Source organism: Chlorocebus sabaeus, chromosome 13, assembly GCF_047675955.1.
Source record: "Chlorocebus sabaeus isolate Y175 chromosome 13, mChlSab1.0.hap1, whole genome shotgun sequence".
In the NCBI taxonomy this organism is placed as follows: Eukaryota; Metazoa; Chordata; class Mammalia; order Primates; family Cercopithecidae; genus Chlorocebus; species Chlorocebus sabaeus.
In genome coordinates, this window is record NC_132916.1 from 18,003,227 (window position 1) to 18,029,053 (window position 25,827).

The following is a 25,827-nucleotide window of genomic DNA, read 5'->3' on the forward strand; positions in this document are numbered from 1 at the left end:
TAATTTATTTCATCCCTTTGGCTCTTAAAAAGTGCCCCTTTTCTATTTCATAGATTTGCTAAACATTTATTTCAAACTTCCTCTATTTTTAAGATAGCCATTATTTAAAATGCTTATTCTCTAAAAACATTAATTAAATAATTCTGTAATGATATATTTAGCTAATGAGATAAGAATCTAAGTTCATGTTTTAAATAAATAATTTACTAATTCTTCCATCTGCATTAATTTTTAAAATCTTGTAAAATTTATTTGTGACATTACCCTTTCTCCATTATACATTTTTGTATGAAAAAGGATTTGTGTCTCAGTCCATTCATTTACAAATAGTCTAGATGAGGTTTAAATACTAAAGTAAAAAGGAAACTTTTCTTATTCAATAACTTTTAAAAGCTCAAATTCTGCAGTATAATTTTTCATCTAACGTGTTTTCCTGATTTGATCTGAATTTTATAATTTCTTGACTCCTTGCTTTTTAGAACAGTGTTGGCTTTATTTCATAAATGAATTTTGAATAAAACTTGACATCAGTTTATTTTTATTTCATAATCCACAAAACATTTCAAATTAAAGAAATACAACATTAAAAGTCTCCAGTTTTTGCTTTAATTTCACATTTCATACACTCACAATATTTAGGAAATAGTCATTTTGACTGTCTTATAACTGGGATAAGCAACAATTCTGCCAGATGGTTAAATGCCCCAGAGGATTTCTGATCTTCTCTTCCTAATTTGGAAGATATAAAGCAGTTTTTACTCCCAACATAAATTCTTGATAAAAATCATATTCTGTTGATTTTTCATGTTAGACATTAAGGAAGACATGTAAGTAAAAAAAAAAAAAAAAAAAAAAGTAGCCTTGATACCAAGTTAATATTCTCTTGAAATCTTACTTGGCTGCTAAATTTCTTTGTTGAAAACCAGCTTATAACAAATTGGTTATCCTGTTAGTCTTTTTCCCTTTTTCTTTTCTTTCTTCCGCTTTCTTCCTGTTCCCTCTTTCCCTCACTCTTTCTTTCTGGCATGTTTAATTAGACAACATTTTCTATAAGCATTATTGAGAATAATTGTCCTTGAGGAATGATGGGTAATGTAAGCGAAATGAAAATAATAAAGAAAATGCTACATGGAATCTCTTATTCTTGAACCATGTTCAGACACTATTAGCTGTGACCACTGTAATAGGAAATGAAAAAGAGAGCACTTTTTCACTGAAAATCCCAGTGTTCAAAGAAACAAAGAAACGGCCACATAAACTAAATATTCACAATACTGGAAATGAACCACAGGCTTTTTGAGTAATACTCCAGTTAACTCATGTCCTTAAATGAGAAGGGCAGCCACAGACATCTGCCCACTGGAGTTCTCTGGTGCCCACATTTAGGGATGCATCCTTCCTTACAAGGGCAGCCACCTGTGGAAGTGGGTTCTTAAATAACCGTGTGCACCAAAGACCATCTGGCATGGCTTAATCACTGTACAAAGACTCTGCAGAGAAGTTGGAATTGAGATTCGTAGAGAAGCAAACAAGGGATGATGCCTGATGATTAAGAGTCAATCCAGGAAGGAGAATTCTTCATGGGTAACATCTATTTCAATAACAAACTCTCTCCGCAGTGACTCATACTTATTTGTCTGTGAAGTTACAAAAGAAGATCCCCAGAGAAAGTGCTTTCCAAGTTGCTAGATGTAAGTTTAAGAAAGAAAATTTTTCCCTTAAGAAAAATGTGGGCTTGGTTTTAAACTTGAGGCTTGTTTTTAGGCCAAATGAATTGAGTTTTTTCCTGTTGCTTTTCTAACAACGTAACGACAACGGTGAAGAAAAGGTAAATCATCATGTTAGTAAATCCAAGGATTTTGCCTCAAGAAATTAGATAACTATTCTTGGGAAAAACACATAAAGAGGTTGTCCAGAAAAAAATTAGTTTCAAAAATGAAACATCCAATGACACCGAAAGAGTTCAGTTTCCTGTGCTTGAGTCCCACACTTTTCATAATGAGTAAAATCAAGGAACTTTAGAATGTCCTATGTTCTGTCATTTTGTGCCCACATATTCCATTAAAAATCCAAGATTGGCCAGACATGGTGGCTCATGCCTATAATTCCAGCAATTTAGGAGGCCGAGGCAGGAGAATCATTTGAGTTTAGGAGTTTGAGACCAGCCTGGGCAACATAGTAAGACTTCATCTTTACTAAAATTCAAGCAAATTTAGCTGGGCATGGTAGTGCACCCCTGTAGTCCCAGCTACTTGGGCACTAAGATGGGAGGATTACTTGAGCCGGGGAGATAGAGGCTGCAGTGAGTCCTGATCATGCCACAGCAAATCCAGCCTGAGAGACAGAACAAGACCCCGTCTCAAAAGAAAAAAAAAAAAAAAAAAAAAGAAATCCAAGATTGTAAAATGTCAATATAATTCACTTGTCATTCTAAAGAAAGTAATATCCAAATTCCTTAGAAGATTTTTCTTTAAAGTGACACAGTGATTTTTTTTTTCTCTTTCTAGTCACATTGGAAGTAAATGAGGATTGTAGTTTACAAATATCTAAAGTTTTAATTTTAATTAAAATATATATAATGCATCTCAGCGGATTCTTACATTAGAATCACTATTTTTAATAAGCCTCACATTGAATACAAAATACATAAATATAAAACCCTTGGGAGAAAATATTACATTTTTTGAAACAAAAGGGAAAACATGTGCTCCAAGAAAATACGTTTTACATTGTAATGTCCAACTTGCACAACCATGTTTCAACTTGGAACTCGTTAGTTATTTGGGCTATGCCCTCAAAATTCTGTTTAGCCTATTTACGATTTCCTTTCAATAAAAGACAAGACAAGAAAGAAACAAAAACCAAAAGCACCCTACTCAGGAATCTGGGAACGCCTTGATGATGGACTCATAGGCAGGTGGGGGCGGTGTTGAAAGGCCCACTCGAAGACTGTTACTGGACCAGTAATCAGGACGGCTCAGACTGTGGGAAGTGCTGATGGTGGGAGAGATACTGGAAGAAGGGAGAGTCACCAGCTGACTCTCAGTTTCCACAGGAAGTGGTGGACATTGCAGAAAGGGATGGAAAGTAGAAGCTCTGAAACTTGATTTTCTTGGAAAGGAATTTGCTTGTTCCAGGGAAGCTTGTCGCTGGAAAGTGAGACTGGCCAGGCTGAGGTTGCTGCGACGTTCACAACCACTGTGGCGGTAAAATCCAGTTCTGTTGAGGCCATGGGAGTAAGAAGACCTAGATCTCCTGCTTGAACTCCACTGTGAGATGGGAGCACTGGCTCTTCTTCTTCGAGATAGACAAATGAACACAGCCCAAATAAATCCTCCAAGTACCAGCCCGATTGCCATGGATACGGTGAAGGACATGATAAGGTTCTCTGAAACAAAGAAAGCAAATTACTAAATCCATTTTTAAATAGGTTTTCAACTAAAAACAAGGGTCAGCATATATGCTGTAACTCATAGAATACTGATTAATTTAAACATACTTTGAATCAGGAAAATAAAAGATGGTGTTAGGTGGATATGAACAAATGAAAGCTGATAATGCTTCCATTTATTCAAGCAGAAAGATACAAAATAACACTTTCAGCTGTGGCATTCCAGGTCACTTAAGCTGTTTTATCATCTTTAAGAAATAAAAGATAAAAGTAGTCTTACTTGATGTCATTAATTTATGGCATTTAGCTCATACATTTTTTTATAGAGTTGCAAATGTAGCCCAAAGTTGATTTCCTTTTGAGTTATGGTAGTAACTAATGTGCTGGATTGATAAAGAATTTTGTCAACACTTTAACGTTGCCTTTTCCTCTGTCTGCTTTCATCAATCACATTGATTTCTGCCACCTGCAGTCTTCATGATGCCTCACTTCCTTTGCTCTGTCTGAGATAGGAAGTGCTGGAATAGAACCATCTGGCCAGCTGACTGATTTATGTCATATTTCCTGAACTCCCAGACAGTCACCTGTATCTCTGACTCTTTGATGACTTGACCTGTGCAGACTACTGGGCTCTTTCTTGTTTCCCAGGTTCCAGCTCATGCTTCTATTATGCCCTTGGGATGATGAAATTCCTGTAGCCAGTATTCTCTAATTCGTAGAACTTGTAATTTGTTCAGATTTCCCTTTCTGAGGAGAAAAATGCCTTTTCCTAACGGAAATGCTACCTTATTGTCTCTTGTAAACTAAATACATACTCTTAAATGAAAATGGGTAACTGAGTCTCCTCTTGCCACACCACTTTGTATAGAAAAACTCTGGATATTAGAAGACTCCTCCAGCCTCTTGGTCCCCGACATTTCCCCACCATGATGTAATCCACAAGTCATGTTGGTTTCTCGCTGTACCAAAGCCTGTCATTCTCTCTAAAACTCTGTGATTTTCCACATATTTTTCCTTATATCTGAATTCAATTTTTTAATCTTCTGTCTGGAAAACCCATTCTTCAAGGTCTACTTCAAGTATCACATCTTCAATAAAGACTCTGACATTTCCTAGACAAAAATGAATTGCTGCTAAGTGGAAAGGTAAGCGATCATATCTAATTGCTTATCTAGGTATTCTGTATTGAGAGAGCCATAGCCTGAAAATTAGCTGATGGCTGTTGTGAGACTGGGGAAGAGGGGGAGAAAATAGCCACAGAAGTTTTGCTGTTCTTCCCATCAAGAGATAGTCTATTTCTCTACCCCTTGAATCTAGTGGGCTTCATGACTGGCTTTGATGAGTAGGATGCAATGGAATTGCAATGAAATACAAGAGGCTCAGCTTCCACCCTACCTGCTCTTGGGACCCCTGCCATTGTCAACATATAAATAAGGCCAGACTAGCCTGCCAGATGATGAGAGGCACATGGCCCAGAAACCCCTACAGCCCTAGCCAAGAGCCTGCTAACCTGGACATATGAATGGCATCATCCTATATAATTCAGATGCTAGTCAACTCACCAAATGATTGTGACACATGAGCAAAGACCAGCAGAAAATCCACCAAGCTGACTTCGTCTCAAATTACCAATCCACAGGATTGTGAGCTAAGCAAATTATTATTATTTTAAGCTACTATGTTTATGTTTGGGGGTGGATAGTTACACGGCAAAAGTTCTCTGATACAGGGTTCCAAACTCAGCTCTGTTCGTAATACGTTTTGTGATTTTTAGGGAATTTGTTTAGACCCACTGATTTCATTATATATGTGTGTGTGTGTATATATATACACACATATATATACACATACATATATGAAGGAGTTAGATTTTATGATTGCCAAGGTTCTTTTTAGCATATTGTTGTAATCTGTGATAATATATAGACTACCTAGAATGCAGAAATAACAAAACAAACTAACATTAATAACTACAAAGGAATAATCACTGCTGTCTAATTTTAGGATACAGTTCAGTGTCCTTACACTGTATATTGTCACATTTATCTCCTGTGGAAAAGCTATATTTATTGTGTCCTACTTTCACAATTATCTGTACAAATAGTTACATCGACATTCTGTAAAACAATGGCTTTAGGCAAAGGTCCCAGGCACATTTTTTAGTGTATTATATCACTTAATCCTCAAACATCCCTATAAAGGAAATGCTAGTGTTATTCCCATTTAATAGTTGTGGCTACTGAGAGGTAAGTAGCAAGCCCACAGTCCCACATCTGGTGAAGGTCAAGTGAGGATCTGAGACCAAAGCATCTTAATTAATAGCTAAATTGTTTATTTATTTTCTAAGTGTAAGGTAAGAAAATATTAATCTAAAATGAAAATAAGAAAGACAGGCCGGGCGCAGTGACTCAAGCCTGTAATCCCAGCACTTTGGGAGGCCGAGACGGGTGGATCACGAGGTCAGGAGATCGAGACCATCCTGGCTAAAACGGTGAAACCCCGTCTCTACTAAAAAATACAAAAAAAAAACTAGCCGGGTGAGGTGGTGGGCACCTGTAGTCCCAGCTACTCGGGAGGCTGAGGCAGGAGAATGGCCTGAACGCGGGAGGCAGAGCTTGCAGTGAGCTGAGATCCGACCACTGCACTCCAGCCTGGGCGACAGAGCGAGACTCCGTCTCAATAAATAAATAAATAAATAAAAATAAAAATAAAAAATGAAAATAAGAAATACAAAGTGCATAACAATTTGTCGATTCAATACCAGAGTATCTTGTAACCTGTTATGAACAGAAATGCTTGAGAGAATGGTGGTTAAATAATATTGTGTGTTCTACAGATATATTTCCATGAATCAATAGCCTTTAGTGGAGACTTTTAAATATCAACAAGTTCAGCTATGGACGCACAAAAATGGAGTTTCAGCTAAAACAAAATAAAAAATGTGTTGGACTTAAATTCCTCATTTTATAGATATTGAAACGGAAGCTAAGGTTTATGTGGTAGAACTAACACTTGATTTACTGTAATAACTGATTGGCAAGTATCACTGGTTAGGGAACTATTAGTTACACTCGTGTGTGATATAAATGAGAAGACAAATACTCAAATTTACAAAGTATATGTCCTTGCTATTGTGTGTAAATGTACTAGAGTCTGACTGAGTATCTCAGTATATAAGCAGGCATAATAGATAAAATTTAGAAAGAGATATTTCCTTGATTTCAGCAAAATGAAGTTAAAACCAGAATCTGAAAGGAGAAAATATATTCAGTTAGTCAACAAAAGCATTTAAAGTTTACAAGAGTCCTCATACATGGTCTCTGTGTATGCCCTTTGAGATTCTCATCTTCTAACAAATCAGATATTCCAAATATAAATGTTATTTATAGTGGAATAATAGCAAACTTTAGATTTAAGAAAAAAATAGAAACTATTTAAATCAATGAAATCAATGAAAAATAATTTCTTGTCTATTATTGTGATTGAGGCCAGGCGCAGTGACTTATGCCTGTAATCCCAGCACTTTGGGAGGCCGAGGTGAGAGGATCGCTTGAGCCCAGACCAGCCTGGGCGACATAATGGGATCTGTCTCTACAAAAAGTAAAAATAAATTAATTAAATAAAATACAGCGATTGAGCAAAACAGCAATTAGCAAAAATACAGCGATTAGCAAAAACAACAAAAATAGATAGAGTAAGAAATACATTTAAATTTCAGATGACTGTTTTATTTCCAAAATATATTATTGTTCTGATGTAAGAAAACTAAGATAATATCCAAACTCTAATGGACAAGTTATTATAGAATATACTGAACTATCACAATCTTCTTAAATGGCAAGTTTCAGTTTGGGGAGTAAAAAGATTATTTTTGTGGCACTAAAACTGTAACAATATTTCCATAATAGGAATTTGACAACAAACCCATTTAAAATGATCATGCTCTGTGGCCTGGTAATACTTTGATTTGATACTGTAAACCTATTGTCTATGCCCAAAATTTGGGGAAATGACTTAAAATATCATCAAATATTGGGTTATATAGATATCCAAAAAGGATTAAATAATGAATTTAAAATGTACATGAGAATCATAAGAATAACATATACACACAATCATAGGCTATTTAAATTTTGAATGAATATAAAGTAGGATAATATGGAGGTGCAACAGAAGTTATAAAAATTACAAAAAAATTTCTTTTGATATGGATTTGTTTAATTTTTGCTCAGTAGAGTACACGTATCATGAAAATGACTTTTTAATCCACAAAGTCAGTAAAATACACACATTAGAAATTGTATTAGTCTGTTTTCATGCTGCTGATAAAGACATACCTGAGACTGGGCAATTTACAAAAGAAAGTGGTTTAATTGGACTTACATTTCCACATGGCTAGGGAGGCCTCACAATCACGGTGGAAGGCAAGCAGGAGCAAGCCACACCTTGCGGGGATGGCAGCAGACAGAGAGAGCTTGTGCAGGAAAACTCCCCCTTATAATAACCATCAGATCTCGTGAGACTTACTTACTATCATGAGAACAGCACAGGAAATTCCTGCCCCAATGATTCAATTACCTCCCACTGGGTCCCTCCCACAACATGTGGGAATTCAAAATGAGATTTGGGTGGGGACAGAGCCAAACCGTATCAGAAATCATTGCACTAATTCTTATACCTTGCAGAATATTAAAACACATACAAATAATACTGCTGACAGAAGAATTTCTAAGACTTCCTGAGATATGTGGTAAAATGCTTACCTAACTTCTTAAGCTCCCTTAAGTCCAAACAGCAAAGGCAAATGTAGAAATGAAGAAAGGCAATGAGAAAGAGATGCTGAGTCAAACAACAGCAGTGGTCTTTCATACACCTTTTTTTTCATTTAATTATAGTTAATTATTTTTCTGACCTGTCCACACTAGAATTTAGAAACTGTGTGATGAAAGCAGCATCTACTGGTGATACAGCTTTAAATTTTCATATATGTAATTCCATTCTGGCAGACTTTTGACAATGTATTTTGGGAGCCTTTTTAAAAACCTGGTGTAGAAGAAAATGTAACTGGAAAAAAAAGACATTGGCACAGATATTGCTTTTTAAAAAATGATTTGCCTTCTTACTTCTCAACAATCTTAGCAGAAGAAAAATGAGCCATAATCTTTCTTCTTATAATTGCAATATAATGCAACTTATAAGACCAAATGGTTACTTTTAAAAATGTAACTTTCCTTTTGAAAGCAGAAGGAAAAAACTCTAACATTGGTAAGGTATGCCATATAAATTAAATATATGTCATCCTAATTTGTAATACGTACCTACAAAACTAGCAAGTAGATGGCACATAACAAGCCCTCAATGAACACCAGCTCTTAGGGCTAATAGTTGTGTAATTTACTCAAGTCATTTGACCATTCTTGGCCTAATAATAACAGCCACGTTCGTGTCTTTCAGTTTTAATATTGTAATATTGAGTATGATTTTTAGTAAACATAATCAATACTTCAAATGCCTTCCACTGGTATTAAAATTTAGTAGAGGTCACCATCTAGTGGCTTGAGTTGAATCATTCCAACTCTGAAAGTGATTTGATCAGTGACAGCAGAATGAAACATTGTTTAAAACATTCAGAAACCCTTTGCAGTTGTAAGAATGGTAAGTTCAACGTTCACCAAAGCAGGCCATGAAGTCCTTGGTATTGTAGGGTGTACAGGAGAATGGTTCAGGAAATAGAATGACTTTTGACAAAAAGGATTTTTAGGGCCAGTAATATTTAGAGCCTAGAAATTTGATTGATTATAATAATGTAAACAGCCAAGGAGTATTTTCCATTATATCTCATCTGCCAGAACATCTTATTGGGTCTGTTTTCACAAACAAAAAAAGAAAATCCAGAATTCAACTTCTCACTACCCAGTCTGCGACTTCACTGATCCAAGTGGTCACATTCCCACATCTGTGGCATGGACTATGGTCTTCCTGCTTCTGTCCTTGCCATATCCTCACACCCCAAAAATGTGCTCAATACAGTAGTCAGAGAACATTTTAAAATGTAAGTCAAATCATATCACTCTTCTGTTCTAAATCCTCCACTTTTCCCAGAGGAAAAACAAATGCCTAAGAATGTCCTAAAAGTCCCTACTTGACAAGCTCCCAATTATCTGAGCCCGTCTCCTCTACTCTTCCTCTGGGTCACTCGCTCTGTCTGCACTTCCCTCCTCACCATTCCCTAAGTACATCAGATGGGCTGGCTCCTGACTTAGGGCCCATCACTGGTTGTAATCTACTCCTAAAATTATTTCCTCAGCTATCTGTATGGTTAATTTCAGGTCTGTTGCTCGTATGTAACTTTCTCATTGAGGCCTACCCTGGCTGCTCTACCTAAAATGACACCCTGTCTCACCTCTGAAGCCTAAATGGAACTCTTATTTTTCTTTTTTCCTTCCTGGAAACTAAATTCATTAATTTATATTCTTTAAGAAAATGTGAATGAGATGCATAAGCATTATGAGCTGGAAATGTCATTACATTTGAAAGATAGGACAATAACATATATCTGGAATGCTTTAAAAAGCTTCATGGAAAAAATAAATTGTAGATGCCTTTTTGTGAATGGTAGTGGTCAAATAAACAAAAGCCTTGGAGATTTGAAAGTAGTTTTGATCAAAAGCATAAAGCACAAGCCATATTCTGAATATAATTAGTTAACAGTATTGCTAGAGGAGAGGGCAAATTCAAAAGGATCAAGGTAGCACACCACTTTCTGTATATGATAGACTAATATGTATCAAGCCACTGAGAGCAAGCATACAATAGAGAATAAAATATTTTCTTAAATTTGTTTGAAGCCATCAGAGACTTATCAAAACCATTAAATCGAAGAAGCAAATTCCAGGAGAAAAGAAAATCTCTCATCACAATAATCTGTAAAGAGAAACAAAAATATCTGAGTAGAATGCTGTGCACTATCAGTAAGCTTAGAAAACATAAGTTGGTGTTCAGGGGCTGCCAAGGAAATTGGACCCTAGGAAACATTCCAGACTCTGGAATCAGGTGCCCTAGGATCTACTCCCTAAGATTAATGGTAAACAGGAAAAAGACCAGACCTCACAAAGATAAAAATATAGATCAATCCCAAGTTGGACTGAGGTGATCTTTCCCTAACTAAATGTCAGAAGGAAAGTTTTACATATAAATAAAATAGAAAGTTATATATTTAAATAAATTTATATATACCTAGTAATAAATTACAAGTCATCCTAAGAGGCAAGACAAAGTAAACAAAAACTAAGAGAACAAATACAAAATTGAAAAATATCTGTAAGTTATGAAGATATTTGAATTATCAGACAAAATATTAAAATAACTGTTGATTAATGTGTTTAAAAAATTAACAGCTAAAAATTTTCAGCAGAGATTGAGGATCTTATAGATAATAAAATATCTAATGAAAATCATAAAATATTTTAACTGAATTCTGATAAAATTGTGAAATATCAAAACATGTGAGATGTGCCTAAAGCCACATTCATAAGAAAATTTATAGCTTTATAGGTATATATTTTAAAATAAGAAAGCCTAAAAAAAATCAGTTATTTTGGTTTCCACATTAAGAAGCTAACAAAGGATCACTAGCTGACACATAAGTAAAGTAGCACACAGTAAATAAGAGAAAGCAGAACTTAATGAAACAGGCAAAAAAAAAAAAAAAAGAAAGAAAGAAAGAAAAAATAGAGGAGATTATCAAAGACAGATATGAAAAAATCTAACAAAAATTAATAAAATACTAATTGGAATGACAAGGATGGAAAGAGGAGAGAAAGAGAAACAGGGGAAAAGAGCAGGCAGGAGCAAGAGAAAGAGACAGAGAGAAGAAGAGAAAATCACCAATATCAAGAGTAAGAAACATTAGAACAGATTATACAGGCAATAAAAACATCAAGCTAGGATTCCAAATCAGCTTTTATAAACTGACCCTTTCAAGTAATAATGACTATAAACATTGAAAACAATACCAAAAAAAAAATTCTACCTAAGGGCCTTAAGAATGACCAAATGCTTGCAGCTACTAGAGAGGAATTGACACCTGGAAGAAAAGAACACCAAGTATTAGTCAAGCTCCAGTTTTCAAACCTTTTAACCTGAGGGCAGCTTCCAATCTGGGACAGGTAGTGATCATTGAAAACCTGCACTGTTTCTGATCTTAAGAAACAAAGGACAGAGATTATGGAAATAAGAGCTGCTAAGAATGTGAGAAGGAAATCCTGGAGAAGAGAAAGCCAGAGAGGAGAATCCCCAAATTTTACTTATAAACATTTCACATATCTTTGGTTGACTCCTGAATCACACATATACGGGACATATTCCAAACAGCACTAGAGAAAAATAAAATAAAATAAAGTAATATTTAAGCTGCTGCCCAAGGGACAGGCTTTATAGGTTTCTGTAGTTGTAGTTCCACAGAGTTATTTGCCTGTGAAAATAAACTAGGGGGAAAAACATACATCACAACACTCTTCAGAGTAATACAGCAGAATCCATTCAAAATATTCAAGATACAATATGAAATTACTTGGCACATGAAGAAACAGGAAAATGTGACCCATTCTTAAGAGAAAAGACAGTCAACAAAAACAAACTTTAAGATGACCCAGATATAATTAGCAGACAAAAATTTTTAAGCAACTCATATGGCCATGTTCAATGATTTCAAGTAAAACACTCACAATGAATAAAATGATAGGAAATTTCAGCAAAGAGATGGAAACTATAAGAAATAACAAAATGGGTATTCTAAAACTAAAAAAAATTGAGAACTGAAAAAAATTTATACGATGAGCTTAACAGTGAAATTAAAGTGAGAGAGAAAAGAATCAGCCAACTTAAAGGTGTATTAATAGAACTTATCCAGTTTGAAAAATGGAGAAAAATGCTGGGGGGAAAAAGCAAGCCTCTAGGACTTGTAGAACTGTATAAAAATATTTAACAGATGTGCAATTATAATCCCCAAAATAGAGGAAAGGGTGAGTGGAGCTAAAAACATTTTGAATAAATGAGGCTGAAATTTTTCAAAATTAGTGAAACAAATTAATCTACAAATCAAGAGTCTCAGTAACATGAAGCAGAATATATATAAAGAACTATGCACATCATAGTCAAACAGCTGAAGATCAAAGGTTAACAAAACAAACTTGAACACAGCCAAATTACAAATAATAATAATAACACTACATTCATAAAAGACAATTATTTGAATAACTACTTGCTTTTAATAAAACACAATGATATTTTAAAGTGATTTTTAAAAAAGCTGTCAACTCAGAATTTTATATCCAGCAAAAGTATCCCTTAAGTATAATAGTGAAATAAATACTCTTTCAGGTGAAACAGAATTCAAACTAATCACCAGCACACCTACACTAAAACATGTGCTGAAGAAAATCCTTAGTCTGGGGAAACTGAAAACTGGGATCTTTAAGAAGAAATTGAGACCATCAGAAATAGTATCAGAGTAAATATAGAAGATTCTTTTCCCTCGATTTCTTTAAAATTCATTTTTCTAGTTAGAGCAAAAATTAAAATATTTTCATATGAAATATATAGTTTATATAGATTTAATATGTAATAATTATAAAGAATTGGGACAGGATATAAATAAATCTATTAGCTTGATTGATTGATTTAGTTTTTAAGAGATTTTAGAGGCAGGGACTTACTATGTCACCCAGGCTGGTATCAAAGTTTTTGGCTCAAATGACCCTCCCAACTTAGTCTCCAAGTAACTGAGACTACAGGCACACACCAATGCACCCAGCTATTAGATTGTTTTTTATATTGAAAATCTTACGTATTCTAAAATACAGCTACAAATTATATTAAGCAAGATTGCAGAATTTAAGATTTATATACAAAAATATGTTTATATACTAGCAGCAAACTACTGGAAAGTGTAATTACACCATTACAATAGCATCATTAGCATAACATACCTAGGAATCTTTTTTCACAAAATGTATGCAATATATCTGCACCACAAATTTTGAAATACTACTGAAAGAAATTAAAGGTCAAAAAGTGGAGAGATATACTATATTTGTGAATTACAAGCCTCAATATTATTAAGATGCCAACTGCCCTTATATATAAATAAATTTATATAAATAAATCAACTAAAATTCCAATAAACAGGCTTTTTGTATTATTTTACAAATGACACTAAGTTGTATATGATGACAATACAAAGTAACAATAAAAACAAAGCTGGAAGCATCACACCACTTGATTTTAAAATATACTACAAAGCTATAATAGTCAAAACAGCATGGTACTGGCATTTGCAAAGACATTTAGATTTATGAAACATAATAGGGAGGAAGCCCAGTAATAAATCCATGCATTTGTGACAATTGATATTTGACGACAATATCAAAAATGCTCAAAGGGGAAATTATTGCCTCTTCAATAAAAGGTAATGGAAAAACTGTATATCCACATGCAGAAGAATAAAATTGAACCCTTATCTCATACATATAGAAAAATCAACTCAAAATGGGTTAAAGATACAAACCTAAGACCAAAAACCCAAAAAACTACTAGAGGACAACATAGGGAAAAAGCTTTATATTGATCTGGGCAATTATATTTTTGCATATGACAGCACAGGAAAAAAGCAAAAATAGACAAGTAGAATTGTGTCAAACTACAAAGATTCTGCACAGTAAAGGAAACAACAGAGAGAAGAGATGCCTACAGAATGAGAGAAAATATTTGCAAACCATATATCTGATAAGAAGCTAATATCTAAAGTATATAAGAAGCTCACACAACACAAAAGCAAGAAAACAAATAATCTGTTTAAAACATGAGCAAAGGACCTGAATAGACATCTCTCAAAAGAAGCCCCACAGTTAGATGAAACAGTTAGACCAACAGTTAGATGAAAAAATGCTCAACATAACTACTCATCAGGGAAATGCAAATCAAAGCCACAATGGAATATCACCTCACATGTGCCAAAATGCCTATTATCAAAAAGACAAAAAATAATGAGTGTTGGTGAGGATATGGAGAAAAGCAAACTGTACACTGTTGATGAAAATGTAAATTGATGCAGTCATTGTGGAAAATAGTATGAAGGTTCCTCAAAAATTAAAAATAGAACTACCATAGAATTCAGTAATCCCTCCAGGTGTACATTAAAAGGAAATGAGATCAGAATCTCTAAGAGATATCTACACTTCCATGTTCATTGCAGCATTGTCACAATAGCCAAAATACATAATCGATCTAAGTGTCCATCATCAGATGAATGGATAAAGAAAATATGGTGACATAGATATGCATACGTGCGCACACACACACACATATATGGTTTCTATAATGGAATGTTATATTTCAGATGCTCTTAGACTTAGGATGAGGTTGTATTTAGATAAATCCATCGACCGTAAGTCGAAAATGCATTTAATACCCCTAACTTACCAAATTTCATAGCTTGGCTTAACCTACCTTAAATATACACAGAATACTTAAAATAGCCTAAAATCAGGCAAAATCATCAAACAAAATCCAGCTTTATAATAATAAAAGGTAAAATTTTTAACTTTAAACAAATTTTTATTACATAAAAGTTGTCACATAATTGGATATTTCTCTACTTTGTACACGATTGTTCTCACTCTCCACAGAAAGGCTGCTTAACTTCTCATCTGGTGGTGGCAAGCACCAAAATCCTTATTTTAACAGAATAGTAATAAAAATACCTCAGTGATTTAAGTTGAAAGCAGTACATTGGTACATGGGTCTTATACCCAGTATCAGGAATATACAAATGTCTTTTTATTTGAAAATACAAAATAAATTATCTGTAATCATGAATAATGACGGCAGTAAACCATTATATATTTTGTCAACTAAACCAGTAACTGATGGTTACAGTGATTTCTTAAACATCAGTCAGCCGTTCCTTCATTTTCTCCGACTGACTTCTCTGAAGTTACTGGTGAGGAACACTGCCTTGGGCTTCTTGTCATAGTTCATTAATAAAGGTAAAGCACTATCCTAGGAGTTAGAGCATGCCACCTCTCATACCACCTCCCATTCCACCCATTGCACCCATTCCAGGCTCCTTCTCTTCTTTAGGAATTTCTGTGACTACAACTTCTACTGTAGTTAACAGAGAGACCACACCAGCAGCATCCGATAAAGCAGCCCTCACGACCTTTGTTGGGTCAATACTTGCTTTTTCCACCATATTCACAAAATCTCTGACTATAGCATCGTAACCAACTTCTGATGAACTTTGCATAATTTTTGCAACTATCAAAGATCTTTCAACACTTGCACTCTTAGCAATGGTCATTGCTGGAATTTTGAGTGTTCTTTTAATAATTTCTATACCAATTTTTTTATCTTAATTAGCTGGAGTCAATGAGTCCAAGGCTGGAATGCCCCAAAGCAGGGGAAATTTTTATAATAATAATAAAAAATAAAAATAAAAAACATTAAAGATCAAAATTCAAAATTCAAATTACAATTTCTACTGAATGCGTATCACTTTCATATCATCATAAAGTCAAAAAATTGTAAGTTGGGCCGGGCGCGGTGGCTCAAGCTTGTAATCCCAGCACTTTGGGAAGCCAAGACGGGCGGATCACAAGGTCAGGAGATCGAGACCATTCTGGCTAACACGGTGAAACCCCATCTCTACAAAAAAATACAAAAAACTAGCCGGGCGAGATGGCGGGCATCTGTAGTCCCAGCTACTCGGGAGGCTGAGGCAGGAGAATGGCGTAAACCCAGGAGGCCGAGCTTGCTGTGAACTGAGATCCGGCCACTGCACTCCAGCCTGGGCAACAGTGCGAGACTCCGTCTCAAAAAAAAAAAAAAAAAAAAAATTGTAAGTTGAACTATCATAAGTCAGGGACCGTCTGTATATAATAAGGGAATGTTATTATTCAGCATTAAAAAAAACCTGTCATTTTCAGCAACCTAGATGAACCTAGAGGACATTATGCTAAGTGAAATAAACCAGGCACAGAAGGACAAATACAGCCAGCCTCCAGCTTACCATGGTTGGATTTGGGATTTTTTGACTACGATGGCGCAAAAGCCATATGCATTCAGTAGAAACTGTACTTCCAGTACCCATATGACCATTTTGTTTTTCATTTTCAGTAGTGTTCAATGAACTACATGAGTTATTCAATACTTTTTAATAAAATAGGTTTGGTGTTAGATGATTTTGCTCAACTGTAGGCTAATGTAAGTGATGTAAGTGTTTTGAGCACATTTAAGTTAGGCTATGCTAAACTATGACGTTCAGTAGTTTAACTCTAGTAAATACAGTTTTAACCTGATATTCTCAACTGACAATGAGTTTGTCTGGATGTAACCCCATCGTAAGTGGACGAGCATCTGTACTGCATGATTGCACTTATTTGTGGAATGCAGAAAAGATGAAGTTATAAAAGCAGAGAAGAGAACTATGATTGCCAGTGATTTGGGGGTGGGGAAAAAAGGGAGATGCTGAGCAAAAAAATGCAAAGTGTCAGTTGGGCAGGAGTTTGGAGCCCTAACATACAACATAGTGTCTGTAGTTACGAAATTATTTCTTATACTTGAAATTGGCCAAAAAAGTAAATCTTAGATGTTCTTACCACCACAATAAAGCTAACTACCTGAGGTGATGGTTGTATTAATTAGCTTGATTGTGGCAATCATTTTACAATATATATGTATATCAAAATATCATGTTGTACACCTTAAATATATTGTTTTTATTTGCCAATTATACCTCAATAAAGCCTGGAAGTGAGAAAATACAAAAGGTCCAGAAAAGCCAAAGTAATCTTGAAAGAGAAAAACAGTTAATAATATATTGTATAGTTTTAAATAGCTAGAAGATATTTTGAATGTTCTAGCACAAGGAAATAATAAATGTTTGCAGTGAAGGAAGTGCTGATTATCCTATACTTGTTTTGATGTTTCACTCTGTACCCCATAAGTATGTACAATTATTATGTGATAAAAATTGCTTAAAAAAAATAAAAGGAGAACAAAGTTGGAAGATTTATGTAACTTCAAGACTTACTATAAAAGTCAACAAATGAAACAGAATGGAGATCTCAGCAATAGGCTTACACTTATATGACCATTTGATTTTCAACAAAGGTGCCAAAGGACTTGAATAGAGAAAGTCTTGGCTGGACACAGTGGCTCAGGCCTGTAATCCCAGCACTTTGGGAGGCCAAGGTGGGCAGATCGCTTGAGCCCAGGAGTTTGAGACCAGTCTGGGCAACACGGCAAAGCCTTGTCTCTACAAATACAAAAAGACAAAAATTAGCCTGATGAGGTGGCATACACCTGTAGTCCCAGCTATGTGGGAGGCTGAGATGGGAGGATCACTTGAGCCCAGGAAGTTGAACCTGCAGACAGAGTGAGACCCTGTCTCAAAAATAAAATAAAATAAAATAATAAAATAAAATAAAATAAAATACAGAAAAAAATATTTTCAAGAAATTATGCAGAAAAAGCTGGATAGCAATATGAAAACAATCCCTCAATTTCTACACTTCAAAAATTTAATTTGAAGTGGACAATTATGGATCCTAAATACGAAAGCTAAAATTTTAAAGTCTTAAAGCCTTTAGACTAGGAGGGGGCATTTGGAAACTTTTTGGGCTAGTGATTATGTATCTTGATTGGGCTTTGGGTTACTCAAGCGTGTGTGTCAAAATTCAACAAATGTTCTGTTATGATTTGTATGCTTCATTTTTTTCACCTTATATGTTTCATTGTATGTAAATTTGACTTTAAAAGGAAAAGAGTTGTAAAATATAATTGAATTCCTGTTAATGATATGCATACTAAAGTAACTGGGGGAACTGTATTGAGTTTACTTTGAAATACATTGACTAATAAGATGAAAGAGAAAATGAGTTTTATAAAAATGTTACAGATAGAATTCGGATAGTAAGGTATATGGGTGTTCACTGTAGAATTCTTCTAATGTTTATGTATATTTGAACATTTTCATAATAAAACGTTGAAAAACTAATGAGAATGGCATAAACAACATTTAAGCAATATATTTTGAAATTTAATTCAAATGGTCAAATTCCTGGAAAATACAAACTCCCTTAACTAACAGAATTGATAGAAAATCTAAGTAATCCCAGTAATCCCAAAGAGATCACTTGGACACAGGAAGGGGAACATCACACACTGGGTCCTGTTGGGGGGAAGGGGGAGGAGGGAGGGACAGCATTAGGAGAAATGCCTAATGTAAATGACGAGTTAATGTGTGCAGCACACCAACATGGCTCATGTATACATATGTAACAAACCTGCACATTGTGCACATGTACCCTAGAACTTAAAGTATAATAAAATAAATAAATAAATATTAAAATTTTAAAAAAAAGAAAATCTGAGTAGTTCACCATTGTTAAATAAACAGAATGTGCCATTTAAAACCCTCCAACTGAAAATACTACATATAGTTACAATAATGAATTTTCCCAAGCACTTAAACAATAAACAATGCCATCTTATACAAACTTTTCCAAGTAATAGAAAAGTAGGGAACATGTCCCAATCTGTTTTACAAGGCTTGCATAACACTGATACTTGACAAAGCTGTCAGAGGAAAGGACAATTACAGGCCACTTTCTCTCATGAATTTAGATGCAGAAGTGCAAGGTCAGGGATGTATTAAAAAGTCCAGTCTCATGGGCTCCATCTCACATCTATTGAATCATAATCTCTGAGCATGGAGTCCAGTGAGAGATGAGTTTTCATAATTCTAAGTAATTCTGATGCAGTTTAAAGACAAGTATTTGTAAATGTTTTTCAAACTTTCTAGGTAACTGAGATAAGGGAACTAATGAATAGACTATTAATAGGCAACATAGACGTTTCTTTTTAAAATACAAATTGAAAAAATGAATTTGTGAAATAGTATTTGTTTCCAAATTTGGGGAAGATATAGTGGAAATTCTTGGGACATATGCCCAGCCCATAAACCTGTTCCCCTTTCAACTTCTTTGGGAACATCCTATGCCCATCTGCTGGGGGTGCCCCCTAAGAGCCGTATTTTTCTATAGGCCAAAGAACAGTATTTTCCACTAGTAGCCAGGGATCCCTGCTCTTGACAGCACTTGATCCCTAACAAATCAGTTCACAACCTTGCATCTCATCAATTACTTTAGAGAGTATTAAGTCTGTTAGCAAGGATGCACAGAACAAAGAAAAGTCAATGCTTCACATTTAAATTACTAAATAATTTTTAAAACATATAGAATAAATAATAGCTTGAAAGTCAACATTTTTACTGCAATAGTTGGATATTTTGAAATAGAAAAGAGCGCTTTGAGTTGTTTTGTTTGGTTCAGTTTCTTAATGCTAAGAGCCTAAAGGACTTAAGAACATAACTTTTGATCATAAACAGTATAGGAAAGAATAAACCATGGCCTATGAGTCAATTTCCATGCATCTAAAGAGGAGGAGCTTTGGAGAAGCAAAGAGAAGAGCTATATAGAATATGACCTGTAAGGCTTTTGGAGAAGCGAAGCATCACTCTCCCTCCCTCCCTGTGATGAGCTACAGATTGATGAGGGAATCCCAGAGAAACTGGTACTCATTTTCAGTTTCCTGGGGAAGACGGCAAGCTGCTCTGAGAACCCCTGGGTGTCTAAAGGGCAGATAAGGAAGTGAGGTAGGGAGTGGGGGACATGGTGTTACTGCATCCAGGCCAAGGGCACCTGATGTAGCCCAACCTCCTAAGGAAGGCTCCTGCAGTTCTAGGATTATGGGACAATATTGAAAATTGTTCTGTGCCATGGAGACAGATGGAGAAGTACCTGAATAAGGGCCAGTAGACCAGAGTGATATACAGAAAGGAAAAGCCATGCTGTTAGCTCATGTTATGCAGATCATGTGAGCCAGATTTTATAGTAGGAGATTTCAGCAGTGAAAATCAGAGAAAGGGCAATGTCTCAAAAGCTGATGAGAAATACGTGTCAGTAGATGTCAGCAGAGGCCACTTGATCAAGCACCAAAGGTCCCCTCTCTCCAATACACAGAATATAACCCCTCCACCCATCCACACCCCCTCTCCAACCTTAAAGAAAATTCCCAGAGGGAGGAATATGGAGAGATTATAAATCACTGGATTGCAAGCGATCAGTTTAAATTAAATCAACCTTTTACGCTGCCACTCAAAATCTTGCAGAAATCTGCCTCCAACCTGCCTTACCAACTATGTCCCTGAAACAACCACACACAGACTCTCCAGTCAAGCTGTTCTTTCCTCCACAAACTTGCCTGGATGTTTTTACTTCTCCATATTTGCTGATGACATTTTTCCTGAGCTCCCCAAACCTCTTGAAATGCCTTATTTACGTCACTGACTCCTAACACATTGCCTAATACGGTCAGCGAATGCTTCTGAGTGAACTAATGAACTGAATGAGAATGAGATGACGAGGGAAAGAAATGAATGACTAGAATGTCCTTCTTAGAATTATCTCCCTGTCTGAAATTTATCTTTCTAGGAACAGATAGCACCTCATTTTTTTTTTTTTCTGAGAAAGATTTAGGGCTTATTTCTGCCGTATATTGTGCTAACTCATATTATGAACCATTGCTATTTTATCATGTGTTATCTTGTGTTATTCCACAACTATATAGGTTTGTATGTGCATATGTATAGATGCATAATCACCTCCAACAGCGTAATCCTTTTGAGACAAACGTTGTACTTTTGGTGAGAACTGAATTAAGTGAATAAATGCAAACTCCTGCAACCGTATCTTCCCCCAACGTTTCATAATGCTAGCCGTAAGGAAAAAAATGCAAAGTAAGACAGCAGAAACAACCAAAACTATATCTTCTACAGGACTCTCAAGTACTAAGAGAATAACTGAGTTCAGTATTTGTCTCCGATTGCCTTAGAGGAGGACACGGCAAATTTTAATGGGCCATGTTTCCTGCAGCTTTTATGGGAATGTTTATAGAGAAAGGAAGTGCATTAAAGAAAGCAAAAATAGGGAGTGGAAGGTGATAGTCTGCATCTGTGTTGTCACTTTCAGGCCAACTTTGTTGCCAACCCTTGCACTTAAATGCTTGCACACCTTTAGGAAGTTTTAGTGGGTGATATCTATGAAAATGCAAGCTATTGTTTTTGGTAATAACCCGATATTACTATCACATCATTTAGCGCTCATTAAAGTAAACCAGAAAAGTCATATCGAGAAAACAACTTTTTATATAGCTTAAAGTGTGATACGTCTGAGCGATTTATATGGTTCAATGTACAAGTTTTCCTTTTCTAAGCTATTTTTCTTTATTTTCCAAATTCAATGTGCCAAGCAGATGACTGATTTGGGAAGCAATAACAATGCATGTCACTGCATTGTACAAGATTCTCAAAATAATATTTTTGAGGAGTCAGTGGTCAAAATAGACATCAATTTGTTTACAAAAAATCAACGGAAATTTAAAAGATTGAAGTTTATATTTCAGGAAATGTACATATTTTATGTGTTTATATTTTTGTTCACATTTTATACTTCATATTTTTACCCCAGAAACAATAGTACAATCTTTTATATATTTTCCTAAAATCACCAAACATTATATCTGCTCTCCATATTTCCATTCGCTTTGTTAATGCTTATCAGTGTAACATTCCCCTTTCTGGTTTTCATTATTTTCATCTAATTTTCATTACAGTCACATAACAAGAGAAAGGAATAACTAGTATTTGTCTTTGAAAGAATAGGTTTTAATTCCCTCTTGAACACAGATTTCCATATTAAAAATATCTAAATTTTTAGAATCAATAGGTGGACTGCAACTAAACATTCTCTTACTAATATCCAGTTTATTTTAATGATTATTATCCATGTTTTAGTCAGTGAATAATGATTTGTTTCTTTAAATAAACCTGAAATTTAATTTTGAATGGTTTGAAAAAAATAGGTTGACGTCTACACATTAATTTTTGCAAAGAAAAGCTACTTTACTTTTGAATAATTTATACAGATAACATTTTTATAAAGATGAATTTGATTTAGACAGACTATAGCTCTTTTTCAGTGTGTATTTAGCACTTATTTTCTCTATAAGTGAGGACAGCAAATAATATTTTAACAAGCATATAATCAGACATCCACAAGTCAAAGACTTCTGTCTAGTGCTAGCTACCTAAAATGACCTATTACCAAAGCCTTTCTTTACAACGTACTAGAATAATCTATTTTCTTCTTAATTTTGTTACATAAATTTATTAGGAGCTCACTAATATCCTTCCTTTTCAGGCTTCCAGCAAACATAAATGTAGGTGAGAAAAAAAGAATGAGTTAGTTCTTTTATTCTCTTATGCTGAATTTTTAATATCTTTTAAAACCAATAAATATTTGTCCCCACATTTTTCATCTAAGAAAGTGCATAGGTTAAAGGACTGGAGTGAATTCTTGTCATGCAGATTTCTGTGATGGTAGACATACAGATTGCTGGGAAAAGTCGGCCACTACTGCCCACTGTCTGTGAAAGTTCCCAAAACCCCGCTTTGAATCACAGCAGAAAGTCTGAATCGTTCACTGAGAGGATTAAAATTTTGTTATGGGCGTATAAACAGATCTGTTCATATATACTATTTTCTTCATTAAGGTGTTTTTCTGAATTTAATTTAAATTGCCTCCTTTAATATAAAAATGTCCCTGAACTCAAGAGTACATGTCAACTTCCCATGTGAGCCCTTCTTCTTTGTACCTCTAAGCCTGGAGCAACTGAGTTTTGATCTCAGCACAGTCCCACTGTCAACATCAGGGAACACTGGACTGTTAGCTGTGGCTGGACTCAGACAAAAATACTCCAAAAAATACTTCTGTATTGTTCTTTTCCCCCACCCCCGTGATAGGCTTCCACTGAATGTTACACGTGATGTTATTTCCACTTAATCTTTTCTACTAAAGTTTTCTCAAATTTCATAGTTTTCCATATTTTATATGTTATACTCTAAAGTCATTCATTTATTTTACCTGTGTTATAGTACTTTAAATTCACTCATTTAAGTACAGATGTAATTAGGATTCACTTTGGAAATTAAAGCATATAACATTCACAGCATAGGTGAAAATAGTCTCTACGGAAAATCTTGATTTCATAAAATAAAATATATAATCTACAACCTTCAAACAAATGAAAGTTAATTTTTCCCACACAATCTATATTATTCTAAGCAGGAGTTACCTCCAACTTATGTTTTTTATTTTTATCCTCATTATTTCCTAATTTTGTTTTGTAACACCAGCCAAAATCTGTACTTAACACCCAGATTCTTCTTGAATATCTTCATAGAACACTATAAAGCCATATAAATATATTTCTAAATATGTCTCTATATAAATATATTTCTATATATTAATATATTTCTATATATTTCTATATTTCTATATAAAAATATATTATTATATAAAATATATTTTTATACAAAAAATATATATTTCTATATATTTCTATATATTAATATATTTCTATATATTTCTGCTAATAAATGCATGAAATAAATTTCTGTTAATAAACATACAAAAACTTTAAATAATCACTTTATAGTAAACAAAATGTCTCAGAGATTTTCAATGTTTTAATAAATCACGCAGTGCATTTCTCACATCCTAATTTTAAATTTTAAACAGTAAAAGAAATACCTTACCCCAAAAGTTTTCTGGCCATGGACTCCCTAAACTTGTTGTGTTATTAGCCATAATATCCACAAGAAATAGAAGAAAGAGAAGAAAAAGAGAAAGAAAAACCAGTATGTCGAAAAAAAGCAGTTTGATTCTATGTCTTTGTAGTACAGCAAGAGAAAAATAATTTTTACACAACCCCTCATATACTTGTGTTGGCATAAAAGGAAATAAGTGTATCATGTTTCCTGCTTTTATACTCGAATTAGCAACTGTTTTTCTTATCTTGGAATTCCACATGGTTCCTGAGACACAAAACAATGTCCTTTTCATCATTTCCTCAGCTAAGTTCCTAAGTTCTCTCCTCTCAGCCACCTCCAAAACTGCTTTTAGGATAACAGGGGTGTGTGTGTGTGTGTGTGTGTGTGTGTGTGTGTGTGTGTGTGTGTGTGTTTTCTCATCCCATACTGACATAGAAAGGAAGACTCCAAACTCTCAGCTACAGCACCTTGAATTAAATGTATACAGAATTGAGAAATAGACCACGTTCCAATGCTTGAAAGCTAGATTTATATAGTAAATTTGGGGGAAAAAGTACTCAAAACTCAGACACTTAATGTTCTTTGTTGTTGTTGTTGTTGTTGTTTTTGAGACGTAGTCTCGCCACTGTCGCCTAGACTGGATGGAGTGCAGTGGCATGATCTCGGCTCACTGCAACCTCCGCCTCCCAGGTTCAAGCGATTTTCCTGCCTCAGCCTCCGGAGTAGCTGGGATTACAGGCGCCCGCCACCACAACCGGCTAAGTTTTTTAAATTTTTACTAGAGATGGAATTTCACCATGTTGGCCAGGCTGGTCACGAACTAGGCATGACCTCAAGTGATCCACCTGCCTTGGTCTCCCAAAGTGCTGGGATTACAGGCATGCGCCACTGCGCCAGGCCACCAAATTCTTGACATGTCTGTTTCTCTATTTGGTATACAAATTTTGAAAGTTATTTCTTTAATTCATTTCCTAAATATCTAAGTGTAATTTATATAACATTTGTGTTACTCTTTACTTAGTATTTAGTATGAAAAAACAGTTTCTACATTGAAGAAATATATTTAAAATCAAGGAGGGAAAACATAAATGCAAAATTTTTCATTACAAAGTTTGTTAAGTGCTATAGCAAGGGGTGTAGAAAGTGAACTGCTATGGCAAAGGGTACAATGATCTCAGGAATTTGTTTTTCATAGAGAAGTTTGAGAGCTGATGTAGGAAAGAGTTGCATGAAACATTTTGAGAGACACAGGTTAGTTTAAATTTCAAGAGTCTTTCCGCAAGCTTTGCTTGTTTAGACTGGATCTGCTGAGGACTGGGAGCCACCGGAAATTGTGAATAACAGTGTCAAATTGCACCTAATAACTGCGCTAAACTGCATTCCACGATCTGGCTTCATCAATCTTTGAGTATCTCTAGCCTGAACTCTTGTATATATCTTGCACTAATCATATTCTAACTTAATAGTCGTTAGAATATGACTTAGTGCAAAGTAGTATTCCTCTTTGTGAAGTCTGTAATATATTCCCGAGTAGTTCTAAGAAAACAACAACAGAAAGACAAGTTATAATAATTTTTGCAGTCCTGCTTCTTCCAAAATGAGGTTGTTTCTGATCAGTCTCATTTTTTTGTGAATTTAAGTATAAATGTATTAGAAATTAAAATATAAATCATCTAAGATAATTATAAAACGTCATAGAAAA

At 34.8% G+C, this 25,827-nt stretch overlaps 1 protein-coding gene across 1 annotated transcript; it reads right to left on the reverse strand.

Moving 5' to 3' along the window:
- Positions 1–521: 521 nt before the first annotated feature.
- Positions 522–24,312, reverse strand: MYCT1 (MYC target 1). The gene is made up of 2 exons (XM_008007624.3): positions 24,111–24,312; positions 522–3,388 (listed from the first exon to the last, which is right to left on the reverse strand). Exons 1-2 carry the CDS (start codon positions 24,304–24,306, stop codon positions 2,877–2,879), a joined length of 708 nt encoding a protein of 235 aa, XP_008005815.2. The 5' UTR covers positions 24,307–24,312; the 3' UTR covers positions 522–2,876.
- Positions 24,313–25,827: the final 1,515 nt, after the last annotated feature.

What these genes read in the sequence shown, in the direction of transcription:
- MYCT1 (XM_008007624.3), bottom strand. Translation starts at nt 24,306, where the DNA reads ATGCCAACACAAGTATATGAGGGGTTGTGTAAAAATTATTTTTCTCTT. An exon ending in ATGGCCAGAAAACTTTTGGG is followed by an intron (nt 3,389 to 24,110) that starts GTAAGGTATTTC and finishes TCTTTGTTTCAG; the next exon opens with AGAACCTTATCATGTCCTTC.